The sequence below is a fragment of the Bicyclus anynana genome, chromosome 7, assembly GCF_947172395.1.
Source record: "Bicyclus anynana chromosome 7, ilBicAnyn1.1, whole genome shotgun sequence".
Lineage (NCBI taxonomy): Eukaryota > Metazoa > Arthropoda > Insecta > Lepidoptera > Nymphalidae > Bicyclus > Bicyclus anynana.
The window spans coordinates 95,885-111,006 of record NC_069089.1 but is presented as its reverse complement, the minus strand read 5'-3'; the positions used below and the strand labels follow the sequence as shown (position 1 = coordinate 111,006).

General features: G+C 40.5%; 1 protein-coding gene across 2 annotated transcripts in view; it reads left to right on the top strand.

Moving 5' to 3' along the window:
* The window catches only part of LOC112045066 (ATP-binding cassette sub-family G member 8), a 53,044-nt gene that overhangs the window by 24,037 nt on the left and 13,885 nt on the right, over positions 1-15,122 (top strand). For both annotated transcript variants that reach the window (XM_052882593.1, XM_052882592.1), the window contains exons 2-9: positions 11,285-11,368; positions 11,605-11,725; positions 11,865-11,996; positions 12,192-12,332; positions 12,633-12,777; positions 13,275-13,477; positions 13,902-14,049; positions 14,482-14,637. In XM_052882593.1, the coding sequence (XP_052738553.1) occupies positions 11,613-11,725; positions 11,865-11,996; positions 12,192-12,332; positions 12,633-12,777; positions 13,275-13,477; positions 13,902-14,049; positions 14,482-14,637 (1,038 nt within the window). In that variant the 5' untranslated portion in view covers positions 11,285-11,368; positions 11,605-11,612. The remainder of the gene's footprint in view (positions 1-11,284; positions 11,369-11,604; positions 11,726-11,864; positions 11,997-12,191; positions 12,333-12,632; positions 12,778-13,274; positions 13,478-13,901; positions 14,050-14,481; positions 14,638-15,122) is intronic.

The window sequence follows — 15,122 nt, the reverse complement described above, 5'->3', positions numbered from 1 at the left end:
TAATCTTATATCGTACAAAATTTGAATAATAATCCCCTAAAAACTCGCAAGAAAGCCTATAATGATAAATATACATTATACATACAATATTAATATTTAATTTATTAAAAATAGCTTTTACTCATTTACGCACAAGTATACCTAAACATAAAGTAGGTAAGTGTGCAAATGGTGATATTATTCAGTGTGGCGGAATGTCTTTCGACCGGACGCGGCGCGCGGGTGTCGCCGCGCCGTCACTACGAGTCACGACGAGTCAACGAGTCAATATTTGTACAACACACTCATCTAACAGCCTAATTTATGCATCGGGCTGAGTTATAGAGAGTTATGGTTATAGTGGAGTTAGATAAAACAAAGGGCAAATAGGATCTGTCGCTTTAGCGGAATGTCATTGTTATGTTGAAGGCGGCGAGGCGGCCGAGAATGTTTTGTTTGTTGGCCCAGAAAACTGACAAAGATCTGTAAACATGCCTGTAATTCCTGTTGAGTCAAAAGAATTTTTGGGTAATTAATGCAACATAAGGCATTAAAATTACTTTTGGAAAATTATAATAAATTATTATGGTTCCTGACGTTATGATAGAGCATTTCGTGATAAATCTACTTGTAATTGGTAGCGGTGGCCTACTCGTAGTCATATAAGCTCAAGGCGTTCTAAATAAATCCTTTGCATCAATTAAATAATTTGCAATTGGATTTACTCTAACAATTCGTGCGGCGATATCCTTAACCCCTGTTTCGAGTTCTAGGTTGAGCTATGAAATATGTAAACGACCTAATGGTTTTAAACTGTTTTGTAAGGATAGGGATTTAATTTATATGTAGTCAAGGTTTAATCGTGTGTAGGTACATTGAAATATGATTAGTAATAATATTGAAAGGTCTTACTTTGTAGGAGTATATTCCATAGACGTAGCAACTAGAATTACTCGATGAGAGATGAAGTATATAAATGTTTGAAGCATTGCGTCACGTGCTGTAGGCGGCTGATTGTTGCTGTATGATTGTATTCGCTACTTATTATTGCTTACTCATATAATTTATGGGTTACATTGATATTTCTTACTATGAGTAGTTCATTACTTCCTTTAATTACTAAAAGTGTTTGTCACTCCGATTCAACGTTTCTCAAGCCTTGCTTTACAAGGGTAGGATATTTTGTATGAAAATGATTACTTTGATTTATCTAATGTTTATTATCTGTACGTCTAAGTAATGCAATTGCCTCGTTCGTCCAGTGGATCGCGTATGCAACTTTAGAATAATTCCTAGATTAGAGCTCTTTTCTCTTTTTCAAAATATTTTAGATAGATGGTGCAGGTGGTGGACCCGTGCTGGGTCTGAGCATACGAGTAGGTCTAGTCGTTATTCAATTGGTATAGAGTTGGCTCTGTAGTGCGACATTTCGAACTTCTGTTTAAGCTTAAAAGCATGCGTTGTGTTACTAGTACAGGCTTTTCGTTTAGTAGTTGTGGGGTGAGAGGCTACTGAGGGATCTCCGGAATGTTGGATTAAAACTCGTACGGATATGTTTATTATAAACTCGGAAATAGTTGTAATCTTTTTTTATTAAATTCTTGCCAGTTTTTAGATAATTATTACTTTGTGGAAACTTGTAGATGTTAATTTCTATCACTTACATAATTCTATAGATAGACCTTGTAATTCGATTTGTATATTTGAAAACGTCAAGGCTTCCTCCAAGAGCTCCTGCTAATGTCACACTAATCATAGTCGCAGTCATCATTGTCGCATTTCCTGGTACGTCGGTCGTCGTGCCGGCACCTACTGCGCTCGGGGTCGCGACATTCGCTTCCTTGAACATGATAATGATAAGTAATCTAATGAAATAACCACTTGCAAATCCTTCCTACAAAATTACCTAATTTACAATCAAAACATGATTGTACATAATTTTATGTCAAATGACTAGCCGGTCTGTACCTAGGAAAAGTTATACTCTCTGCAAGATAAGATACATCTATAGAATCTAATGAAATAACTATTGAAGTCCCGCGTAACGGAAATATTTTACCGTATGATTGGCTGAATTACTTATTGTTTGACCTCTTTTCTAATTTAATGAAATGATACTTTGTGTGAACGGACTTATAGATATGACGGAGTCACTGCTTATTGTTCTCAATGGCTAATGTCTGTAACAAAGTCATTCAGTTACTTAACACGTTTCCATTTGAAATAGGTAAATGAAAATGACCGAGGAAAATATTATCTACGACCTACTCTCCTCGCACTACAGGCATTTAGTTATAACCACAATGCGATACGGGCACTGCGCGTGCGCGGAGTGGAAATTAGCTAGCTTATGCAGCACCCGCGATAACCTGTAGGTAAGTAGGTAAAAGACAAAATACATTGTTAAATTAGAGCCAGTATTGTTGTCTCTATTCCTCTCGAAAAGTAATGTGTTCAAGCTCGATTTATTAGGTACTTACGTAAAGTTCGCGTCAATTGGTATCGTTTCCGTTACTAAGTATCTGGTCCACCGTCAGCAGGAAACCTTCGCCTGTAAACGAGGAACACGTCGCAGACCGAGCTAGGGAGTACGACGTAGTGTATCAAGCGTCTAAAAACATGCAAGACATTGGCGTGTGAAGATCCGACTTCTGATGTCTGTAATAAATTCGACTACCAACATATACTTCAGAGTGGAACAGCAATACTGTTTGACCACAGAATGGTTATAGAACTTCCCCAGACGAGCGCCATAATACTTCTACTACGAAAAAATATAAAAAGGACCTAAAGCATACACTAAACATAATATAAAATTAAAACCAGCTCCTATACATAGGTCAGTTTATGCGAAGTAAGATATCGGGGTATTGCAGCGTTAGTCACGTCAGAGTTGGTCTTTGTTCCACAAATGTGCGCGAGTTGTACAGAGGGCCGCACTCCGCGGTGCTACACCACCGGAGGGCCGGGCGACGACCTCTCGGCGCCGCGCGCATACCGCGGGGTAAAAATAGACCTCAGGCTTGCCTCGGCCCGCGCAGATTTGCTCGGTAGGTCCTTGCTCCACGTCCTAGGATCTGTCTACGTAATAGGTATGTTCTATAGTCTAGAGGCTTGTGGAAGTGGTGGATGTTATTGATTACACACGAAGTTTTAACGAATGGGTGCTACTTTCACTGCATGGAATGCTGTACAATAACATGCTTACACTAACATTGTCATTCTTCAACAAATTCAAAACAATGTAAACATGTAGTACACTCTCGTGTCTCGAAGCACGGTCTCGTTCATAGACCATCCTGTAGTGAACCATTAAAAGTTTGGCAACTATGAAGATGATAAGCTCGTCTATACCTACTGCCTACATTACAAGTTCTAAATTCCCTCTCTAATAAGGAAGGAACTGGTCATTTTAATAAGCAATGTAAGCACGCACACAGTCAAGGAATAAATAAATCACTTCCTGAAAGTGGAAAACAAAACTGATAACGTTCCAATCACTATCGGCCGAGCATCGCAAGACGTGCCGATAATCACAAAGGCTGTTATTAGACAATCAAAGGCTGCATTAATAAGTCACGCAGCTATCGGAGGACGTCCCGCGCGGCGGCGTGACGAAAGGCCTCGCGTAAGCAATACATAATCGATACATTTACATACAAAGGCCGTCCCAGGAGACAACTCTCGACACGCCAGTCGCCATGTACGGCGCACATCTCAGCCGCCATTTGTAGAAACTGATCTGACGTACAATGGCAATAAGTCGATTCGATCGATGGTTAATTTTAATAGCACGGAGGATTTTTCTATAACTTCATATTCGTCATTGATTGTGCAGAACATGCAGTTCTTTCTATAAATTCTTGTATAACTATTTCAATATTATACGCCTGCATATGTGAAACGGCTATTTCGATTTATTTAAGCCGCTGGATACGGGCGCCTCAATACCGCGTTATTTGGACTTTTTTACAAGAGGCATATGTGAAGCAATGACCGTTCAACGACTGATTATGATGATGATTATCTTATTATCTTATAAAACAACTGAGATTCTATTCGATATGACAAATTGATCCATGCGTCAGGTGACTCAAAAGCTGGTGCATTGTTTACTCAAAGGATAAGTCTTGCCATCAAGAGAGGTAACAGCGCCAGCGTATTGGGTACCTTGCCTCTGGGTGAACAATTAGATAGTGTGTATTTGTTATAATTATTTTAATTATTTAAAGCCGAGAGACTATTAATTAATATTACGAATAGATCCTTACACACACATGAAATTAGCGTTTTATCATACTGGCTCTTTGGTTAGGAATTCCAATTTCTCACAAACGCATCAGCTATTGACTGATGCGTTTGTGTTTTGGTTTTTTCTTTGCGTCACTCAGTTTACAAAATGGAAACCTTAAAATATCGCGTTCTTTACGAGTATTAGTTCCATCGTGTCACCATGCGATGCAAGAGCGGCTCGAAGGATTAATAATGTGACTTTAAAAAAATACTTGTGAGCGTTTGGTGGTGCAAACCGTGATGGACAAGCTAGCTGCTAAACTGCTGCTTCAGGACAATGTTAGACCACACACTGCACAACAGACGGCTACTAAATGCAAAGTTTAAACTAAAAGACTATTCTGGCTGCAGCATCAATTTATTCTATACTTTTTATTTAATAATTCAGCACATCCAATGAGCATCGGTCGAGTCGTTCGTTATTTCTCTCTTCGATTAGTTATTATCTATCTACAGGATAAATAATCACCAGATTACTACCTCCCGCTTATACCTACTTCCTGACATTAAAGAATGATTGCGAATGAGTGAGTCATTGATAAAAAGTTCGCGTGGTAATGTAGATTTTAATAACTCTGACACGCAATCTGAACCGGTTACCCTTGCGCGGATTCAGGTGAGGGTCCCATCGGCGCGCGGCGGAGGTACGACTGATTGTGAGCTTGTACTCGCGACTGGTGATGGCAGGTCATTGCTGTTTGTTGGCAACACTCAGCTGTGACTGCGGGGGCCGGGGGGACATCGACACCCGCGCCGCCACCTCTTAGTAGCTACCTCTGTTGAAGAAAGTTGCTAAATGGGGAATTATAATACACCTTTCGATGTAAATGATTTGTAAGATTAGTGAATTTATATTTTAAATACACAATGTAACTACGGGCACTAGCTGTGCTCATAGCGTTGACCCCGTTCCCGAGAATATCTAGATTGGACGTTGCCTAAGTGATTAATGATTAGTCCGAATTAGTAGGTAGGCACCTCCAGACTAGACATAATTTATCTCTGTGCTAAATTCGTTAAGCCTTTCGGGAATTATCAACTGACCCGACGCTGTGGTAGAAGATAATTTTTCCATTTAAAATCAAATCACCCTTCATCATCATCATGATCTGATTTTAAATGTCGACGTAAGAAACAGGCAATCTGCTTGTTCTACACCGTTTCTACAGGGACTTTCTTTTGTAGTACGCACGGTAGCTAACAGTTAACACTGCACATTTACACCATGTTTGCCTATTAATGCGGTCATTATGAAATAATGAGCCATTATGCATTGTCGTATAGTTTTATGTATAAATCGCCTGCACTTGGTGATTTAGTTGTATTGTTGTAGAGAATAGACCGAACGCACAGCGAAGGCATAAGTAATAGGTAGGTATAGGACACGTAATGCAGGAGGCAGTGAGATCGAAACCGGTTGAAATGCTGCTCGGAATGCCTGCGGTACCGCGGCTCGGTCTGCGAATGTGTGAGATGCAAAGTATCTGTAAGCACGGAGGCAAAAACCAGTGGGCGTAGATACGAGCACGTCGTAGGCTGTGAACAAAAAATCCGGCCTCAACTAGAGAACTACAATTTTGCAATACGATATGCTAATTGAAGAATTTTTACTGCAAAAATAACCGACGGTGGGTATGCATTTCTCGAGCGAATTACTTCGATGTGCTGCAGTCAATTTGCATTTGTAGTTTTTTAGCTAAACCGATATTCATAATTTAGCCGTAAATGTCAGCTAATGTAGAAAGTGCAAATATCATCGATATAGCTTGTTTTTTTTGTCTTTAAGGTTAAGACAGAGTAGCTCGTCTCGATGCAACTTAGTCGTTTTAATGTTTTTAATCTCTATCTGAAAGTTTCTGATATCTATCTATGTATACTTGGAACTATATTATATATTGCATATTGCAATCCACAGATTTTCCCGGGTTAACCGTGCGCCCAAATATTGGATATATCATACATAGGTCACTGTCATATTTATTTTAACCAAGCATTTTTGTTTCTCGAGCAAGAATATTTTACTCTTAATTTGGGCCCCCAACTAATTTTGATACTGGGCCCCTCCAAGGCACGCTTCTGTTACAAGTTCCTCAATTACAGGTGATAATAACATTCATTATTTATGTTATTGTGGAGGGGAGGTATCAGTGATGACTTGAGCTCAGTTGTTTGTTAGGCAGCATGGACACCGTCACGCTGCCAGTCACGCGTTACTGATTTTGTGCAATAATGTTTTGCGTTGTAATTATTGATAAAGTTTTGTGTTGTAATTATTGTTTATCATAAATTGTTTAACCTTAAAGGTTAAGGGTTTGGCAGGGAAGGTGAGTGTTTTCTGAAAGGATCCTTTAACCCTACTCTCAAGGTCACAAGTCTTGGGACCTGCTCGAAGTGTTTCCTCTACCACAAAATAATGGTACAATCGTAGTCGCTGCTACCCGTCACGGCACACCACACCACTGTTGACACTGCCCTTCTCCGCTCATGTCGTTGTTGCTCCGTACTCGGCCAAATTTGGAAAATGAGTGCTCTAGCTACTACTGATGACACTTCCATTTCCTACTATTGCGAATAACACTTCCATTTGCCTGAGCTCTCATCAACCGTCGCGCGACCTACGACAAGCGATATACAACAAGACGGGATAACCTAACTTATCACAATGGTGTCTATCACAAAACTAACAACTTTCTATCACATAACCTCAATAGCTGTAAAGTCATCTGATTTATTAAATAGAAAAGAAACTAAAGGCTAATATAATATAACAGACAAAAGTAAATAAAAAAAGCCTTACACCATTGACACACAAAAGGCTTTAATTTCCCGCCAGCAATGTCTGTGATGATTTCATTCCGAGCATGTGTGAACAGCGCGCTCCGGATCGGCGCAACAATGGCTCTCACCGCGTCTGCGCTCGGCGCTGAGGTCTGGTTCAAGGCCTGAAGTGCTGCGTATGAGTCTTTCCTGCTCATTGATTGTCACTAGGAAACCGTCTGAACAACAATTATGTGATTATGGCATACGTTACATGGCGTAAGGGAGATGGCATGCTGGTTAGATTGTAGGTGTTGAAACAATGCGTTAGGTTGTGCAAATGACCATGGATGTGGAATTCCTTATATGTCTTTATCGAATACGAGAGCTAGTTATCCAATAGGTACAATTATTATACCTTATAAGTAAATTTTTTACACTAAATAGGTATCAGTTGGTACGTACGCGGCGTGCAAAGCAAGCACAAGCACTTTGCCTGAGGCTGAATATTGGCTTATGATCTTGAATTCATTCAATATGCGGGCCAAAATTACTACAGACGAAAGAAAAACAATAAATGAAAAGAAAAGTTGCAACCAACATAAATTATGATAACAAAATATTACATTTATTGTAGGTACAATATAAGTAGGTATGTAGTTGCATTTTTAATAATCAATTCTCACTGTTTGTGTTTGTGAATGTCTCATGTCCGTTAAATAATTTCACCCGCCCAATATGTAACCAACAACTAATATTCTACCTACGGATTCTAACAATAGCTTTTAACAACCATCTTAATGAATTATACATTTTACAGAATAAAATACGTAAAAGGCAAAAAAAGAAAAAACATTATGGTTGAACATAATAATCAAATCGAAGTTGTCATATTATGATTTACGAATTAATTTATGACAAAGTTGTTTGGAATTTATCAGATCTGCTTTCACAAGATTAATAATAATTTGTTAAAGATAAATGTGAATGGTGATTATTTACTAATATAAGTTTCTAACTAACGAAACAAGAACCGTAGAGTTTGGGCACAGTAAATGGTTTGGACTCATTTCTTGCAAAACTTCTCATTTTTTTACGAAGACGATTAATGAAATTCTTTAAAAAAGTTGAACATGTACCTAGTGTAGGCTTAGGTACACTTTAAAAGTTCTATGTTTTAGCCCCTCCCCCCGATTAGCCATTCACCCGCGTTGTTTCTCGTTGCCGTGAGAATCCTATATATCCTAATATTATTTAATATTAATCCTAATATTAATATCATAAACGCGAAAGTTTGTGTGGACGTTTGTTACTTCTACTACTGAACCGATTTGTCTAAACTTTGGAATGGAAATAGATTTTATTTTGGATTAACACATAGGCTGCTTTCCTTATTTTCATCCCGAAAAAATACATGGTTCCCGAGGGATTTGTGTCGTGGATTTATAGTGTGAAAAATATTTTCAAAATCGGTTCAAAAGATCGGACCCCCACAATACCATAAATTTTACCTCTATAACATATTAGTGCAGATCCATTTTTCTCTCGTTGTTGTCATGTGCAGACCCACCTTTAGCAGACATCATTCGTTTCAATCGGTAAAGAACAATGGTATCCATAATCGAGTTACAGAGAATGCTCATTGACAACACTTTTCATAATACAACAATGGCGCGCAGATTGTGGCGATAGCTTCTGTGACTGTGCGCTGTTCGAGTCACTCACATGACGAAAGTGATGGACATGACGAAACTTGACATCTAACAACTACATTCATGAAAGCCAGGGTAACAATTTGGTACAAACAATGAAAAATTAAGTAGAGTCAGCAAATAAACTGCAACTATCGAATAGGTATCTACACCACGATACTGTATAGAGATAAATAGAAGGATATAAGGTTGTATGGCGATTCTTAACATTACGTAATTTATGCTTTTGTTCAAATAATTAAACATTTACAAACATTTCGTTTACAAACCGACAGGTATTAGGTTTAAATCTGGCTCGGGTCAGTCTGTGACTGCGTTGCGTCGTCACAATAACATGGTTTCAGCGCTAACTTGTTTTCAGATTATAAACATGTTCTTTTATTAAAATAATAATCGTTATGATTCAATATTATGAATAAAGTTAGCAAGTGACAGGATTTCCAAACTATTTAGTTGTTGTATGGTTAGGTGAACATACTCGTATGTCTCGTCACCACATGAATGCGATGAGCAAACTATCAAATTACACAAGTTGGCAAATATTTGTTAGAAATCAAGTTGCTTTGCTTATTATTTTAAATTGCTTTCCGCGCCTTTCTAGCGATATTGTGCACTAGTGGATAGCCGCGACTATATTTACTCAAGTTATTTTTGTGAGTACCTAATCTATGAGATAATAATATTATGAGTAATGCGTGATTTAATCAAAGTTGGTATTTCAGGAAGAAAACAAACAAAACTTCGAAATCGTACGAGTAAGAACGCTTATGTTGTTGCGAGTAGATAGTAGGTACCTATAGCACATTTATGTTTTCTGTGCCTACAGCTATGTACGAGTACCTGTAGGAACATTTCGTCAAACAATTATTTATAAACGATGACATTTATTGTTCTATTCTTCACGAGCAACACACTTCTTTGAATGAACTGGTGTCTGTCCGGTGAGGTGTATGTGAATTGTGAGCAATTTGTAAGTAACAAACAAACTCTCAGTTCCATTTCCCATTTATAATAACATGGGTTATGAGATATTAGTGATCAATTTGTAGAAAGTTACAAACCAGGCTACAAAAACATACGTATCCAAAATTTGAATAAGTAATATATTTTAATTATTGGTTTAGAAATCTGAAAGGTGAATATGATTTAGTTGATTGAATTTGGAAACCAATTTGAATGTCGTGTGTGTAAATTATTCAAGTCGATTTGCAAGCTTTGCGGCGTCCGTTGCCCAGTCACAGATGAAAGTGGAATCTATAAAGGATTTACAAATGTGGCGCTTCCATATATTATACCATCGATGAGCTCGATGGACTCTTCTTTCGTCGAATTAGAGCATACTCATTCCAAAGTAACTAAAACACTGAAATAAACAAAACCAAACTTAATTAATAAATAATAGGTGCCACCCAAAATATATTTCATATTTTTAAAAATAAAGTTGAAAAGTTCTTAATATACGAGTAGGGAGCCTAGTGTGTTATGCGACGTGCATTATTGGGTTTTCCAAAAAACTTACTTACTTAAGTTCTCTGATTTGCCAAAAAGTTGAAAGTTCACTCCCCAACTCCCAGACTTCCAAAGCTACATATAACGCAAATTCTCAATGTGTATTGTATATTATCTATAGTTATGTATCTACTCATATGGATTATATATGTTTTATTTATTTTCTTAACGCAAGGTATTACTTAGTTAGCAGCATTTTTAAAATACGTATAATATTGTAAAATCTAACTTATACTTGATTTGCCTAAATAAGAAATAGCCCGTTTCTCGATCTGTTATTTTTTAAATAAATATTTTAATGTTAATCATCTAAAACCAAATACAATTTGAATTCCTTTTTCATTATTCTATTGGCATGTGTGGGCAGCGCTACCTTAACACACGACAGTCGGCAGTCGGCAGTCGGCAATCAGCAGTCGGCAGTCGGCAGTCGGCAGTCGGCAGTCGGCAGTCGGCAGTCGGCAGGCCTCAGTCGGATGGGATGTGTGTTAACTGTTCAATGCCGAAAATGCTGAAGGTGGAAGTGCCACGGTCCGTCGGTCCGTCGGTCCGTCGGTCCGTCGGACTGCGGTTTAACATAAACGAAAGGTCGCGCTCTAATTTACGCGTAACACTAATTATGTTATAGAATGGTTTCCTTTATTTCACTGATCCGTACTAATAATAAACAAAAATTGAAGTTAGGATTGTAACTTTTTCACGACAGAACCGATTTTGATAAAAATCACTCGCTGGAACATGTCCGTTCCCTGTGCCCATTAGCCTCATGTGTGATGTTAGTAAAATAAATGAAAACTGCTATAATAATCTTCGAGCTCGTGCAAAGTTAAGTTAAAGTTAACATTAGGGCATTAATATCAGGGTAAGGACGGTCGTCCATCAACTGATAATTATGACGATTATAATGAACTTGACTACAGCGACTAGGATAATGCACGTCAAGGATAAGTCTTGTTACCTTCCAGCCCGATGTATGTATCTACAGTAAACGTGAGGTGAGCATTGTTGGCTGACGATCGGTTTGCTTGTTGCAGATGGCACGTGAATAGCATGTTCGCCACGGGGCGACCGGCGGCTGGCGGCGCTAACTCTCTCCACGCACTCATGGGATGACACAGGTAGGTAATTAACTCCACCTTCAGTGTTATAATGTTACAAATTGTTCGTTTATATAAAAACCTTGGATATTAATAAAAAACCGATTTAGCTAAAACTCCTGATTCTACTTGTGAAAATAAGAAATTGGAACCATGACGCTAACTCATGTTAAAATCTGTGATAAAGGAACTCCCTGTCGAACTCCGTTTTTCCCTGGGCATCCGTGCTTTAAGTACAACATTAGCTGTTGTTTCAGTGAGCAGCATGTCAGCGCTGGGCTTGGGCGGCGAGCGGCGCTACTCCGTGCCGGCGCACCCCATGCTGCACGACCCGCGCGGGATGCACTCGGAGGACCTGCACGCCTGGTCCATATACAGGTCAATGTCGTCAGCTAACTCTAAGTGCTTACTCGTATCGGGAACTCAAAACTGCATTGACAATTCGCACTATCGGTTACAAGAACTTTCGATTTGATTCCTCTTTCCTTTAATTTAGTAAAATGCATTTTATTGACAGGCAAAACCTGAACTCTGACTTCACTGACAGCGCCCTGGGCAGCACCGACAAGAGCCCGCTGCCGTACGGAAACTTCCAGCTGCGCGACACCACCGTGCAGTCTATCCTCTCTCACCCCCGATACGGACCCAAGTACGTGCACACCAGGCCCCGGAGCCGACTTGCACATCGATGCTCGTGCCACAAAAACTATCGCTTCGAAAACTAAAATTAGATGTGTAATTTGGCTACAAACCCATCATTTCTCATTTTTGTCATCATAATATTCTGGACGGTTCCTATGAAAGTGTTTAAGGAAGAGGTTTTGAAGATAGTTTTGTGTCCCAGGTCAGCGCTGGGCTCCAACATGTACACGTACCTCAAGTTCGGACTGCCGCGCGTGTTCCCGCCCAACCACAACGGCTCGCAGCGCTCAGGAACGCCCAAGCCGAAGACGTCCATCGGGAGCGGCATGAAACCTGTGCCGAGGTACTGGAACAATTATATTTTGACGTCTATCTTGCCATGCTTGTTTCTGTTGCCAAGCGGCATTGTCGTGTTGTGGGCTGGTTGCCGGTGCTTATAGGTAGGTACGTGTGGAAACACTTCCACCTCATATTGATGGACGGGACGCACTTTGTGCAAGTCGACCCTTGCATGTTGCGTTGCTCTGTCCTTAGGCGATAGTTTTTCACTTACCGTAAGTCTAAAATGCGCACCAAGAAATAACTAGATAATTTTGATATGTAGACAAATTCACTTGGCTATAGTTGTTTACTCCCATTTCAGGATACAGCGACAAAGCCGCGGGGTGCGCGAGACGTCGTCGGGCTACGACAGCTCCGACAACGAGACGTCCACCAACTACAAGCACAGCCGCAAGTACCGCTCCGACCCCGACTTCAGGATGCAGAACCTGCATCCTTCCTATCAGGTTTACCATCCATCCATTTAATACATATTTTTGCGGGAAAATATTGTCGTTATTCTTTCGTATTATCGGAACTAAAGAGAGAGCGACGTATAGAGAAATATATCTTTTGAATGTTTAGAATGTACTTATACGAGTAGGTATGAACATGAACTAAAGTTATCATACTCTATGTATTTCCCGTTTATAAGCAGCACTTATCTACTGCTACAGTACTGCTAAAGTCGTCGAAACATATTTTATTGTATCCTAATTCATAGTTATCACTAGACGATCTTACTTTCTTAGTGTAGAACGAACTTTCTGGAATGAAGGAGAAAGTGAATATCAAAAACTTGAGTACTATCTGCTGACAGGCACCGATCACACTAAGAGTTAGTTACGTAAAATGTTCACGACTTCGGACGGACATGCCATAGACATTTGATAAAAAACGTCTTCGTATGAAATATAAGTTGTCACAGCTAATGTTTGTCATGATTTTCCATTTTCCCTGTCAGCACGCCACCGGAGTGCCTCTCGTGGCGATGCAGCAAGCCGGCATACAGGGCAGAGAGCCGCACTCGCACTGGACCAACTCGCGGCACAAGTCGCACAGCGAGGCCAACCTGCTGGGAGTGGTGGGCGGCGACTCCAGACCCAGCCGCTCGTACAACAGAAGGAACAGTGTCGCCGATTACGTTCCCGACAATGACCATCAAAGGTATATACTTCTATAAACGGAATAGAACCTTGTATCACGACAGAAATATTTATTAGGTGAATAATGCCTGAGACTTCGTCCGGCTCTTCCACAGAATCCGTTCTCAGCGGATGTTTATACAAGTTTTACCGCGGTGCCGAATTTGAACTTTGTACGTCGCTGAATGGTCGATATTTTGTTATGCCTTTCGCTTTCATTCATAAAAACGGTAGGTCCTCCTATGCTGTAAAATTACTGTTTGTAAGTAACGTATCTTAGTTGAGTTTAGTTTGTGATAAGGTTTTACCATCCAACCAGCCAGTGTTGCGATGACAACTGACTCTATCATACAAGTACAGCGTATCTCTCGCTCCAGAGAAGATAACTGTGTTTCACACGTGAAGTGGTGCCGAGAGCGCCCGCAGTAACAGGCCGCCTGTCGCAGCTACCTGCCGGCGTCGCTCGCGGGCGGGCGCGCGTCCAAGGCCGGCAGTCAACTGTCGCTGGCGCACTCGCGCAAGCTGTCCACGCTGCGGCCGGCCGACCAGCTCGACGGGTACACGCACTCCGCCTACATCTATCCTAACTATTATGTGAGTGACTGTACCACATCATTGCGATATTCTCGGAGCATCTCTGTGTGATCCAAACAACGTGTTAGTGCCGCAGCTCGACCACTCCCTGTGTACCGGCCGAATAGTCCGAATGATGATGGATGTTGGATTCCCGAAGCGTTGGTCGTTGGAATGGTAACCTTTATGGGAAAGACGGACCATCAGTTAGTCCAACCCAACTTAACATTAACCTAACCTTAACTTGTTAATCAAAAACAACCCAACTCGTCGGACGGATGCGGGACGACATCAGTCAGACTTCCAGTAGTCCAACAAAGATCGTGCGTTAGATGAACTGATAATGACGAAAGATGAACTTTGAGTGTAATTAGAAGCAAAAGTGTAGAGTTCGTTACGTTTAAAATCTCGTCAAGGATGAAGAATATTTTCTTATTGCAGTCCCTCTTGCAGGTCAATAGTTTAGAAATAACATCCCCCGAGAACAGGTCGACGCTGCTGGTGTCGGGGCTGAGCTTCGAAGTGAAGTCCGGCGAGATCCTGGCCGTGCTGGCCACGGCGCAGGCGGAGGCCAGCGGCCTGCTGGACGTGCTGGCCGGGGCTAGAAAGGTATTTATCGTGATGTCATTACAATAGAACGTAATTAGGAAAAATAGCGGTCAGCTATTTTCTGTCTGTCTCGTCTTTACTGCATTTCGAAATTGGGAGTGCTTTTGTGTACTCACACGCACTGGCGCGAAGAGCACCTCAAGCATTCGTCGCCCGCGGCGCTCGTCACAACACGGCAGCCTGCGCCCGCCGCCGTGGTACACGTGCCTATATTGAGCCGAAGCTCAAAAGTTCCTCGCATATTTATGAAGATGCATGACCTGTGTTTGCATTTGCAGTGTATCGTTGAATATATGCTGATGTTGAAAAGCGTAGTGCCTATCCTATTGTACTTTAGTAGTAAGGTAAATATATTTTATTGCGAACAACTAAACTTTCACAATATTAGTAATGGTTTCGTTGAAGTTTACATTGGAAACACATATGAAATAGTCGATAGATTATTGTGAAAGTGCCTCTCTGTACTGTGAAAATTTCTCTAACAA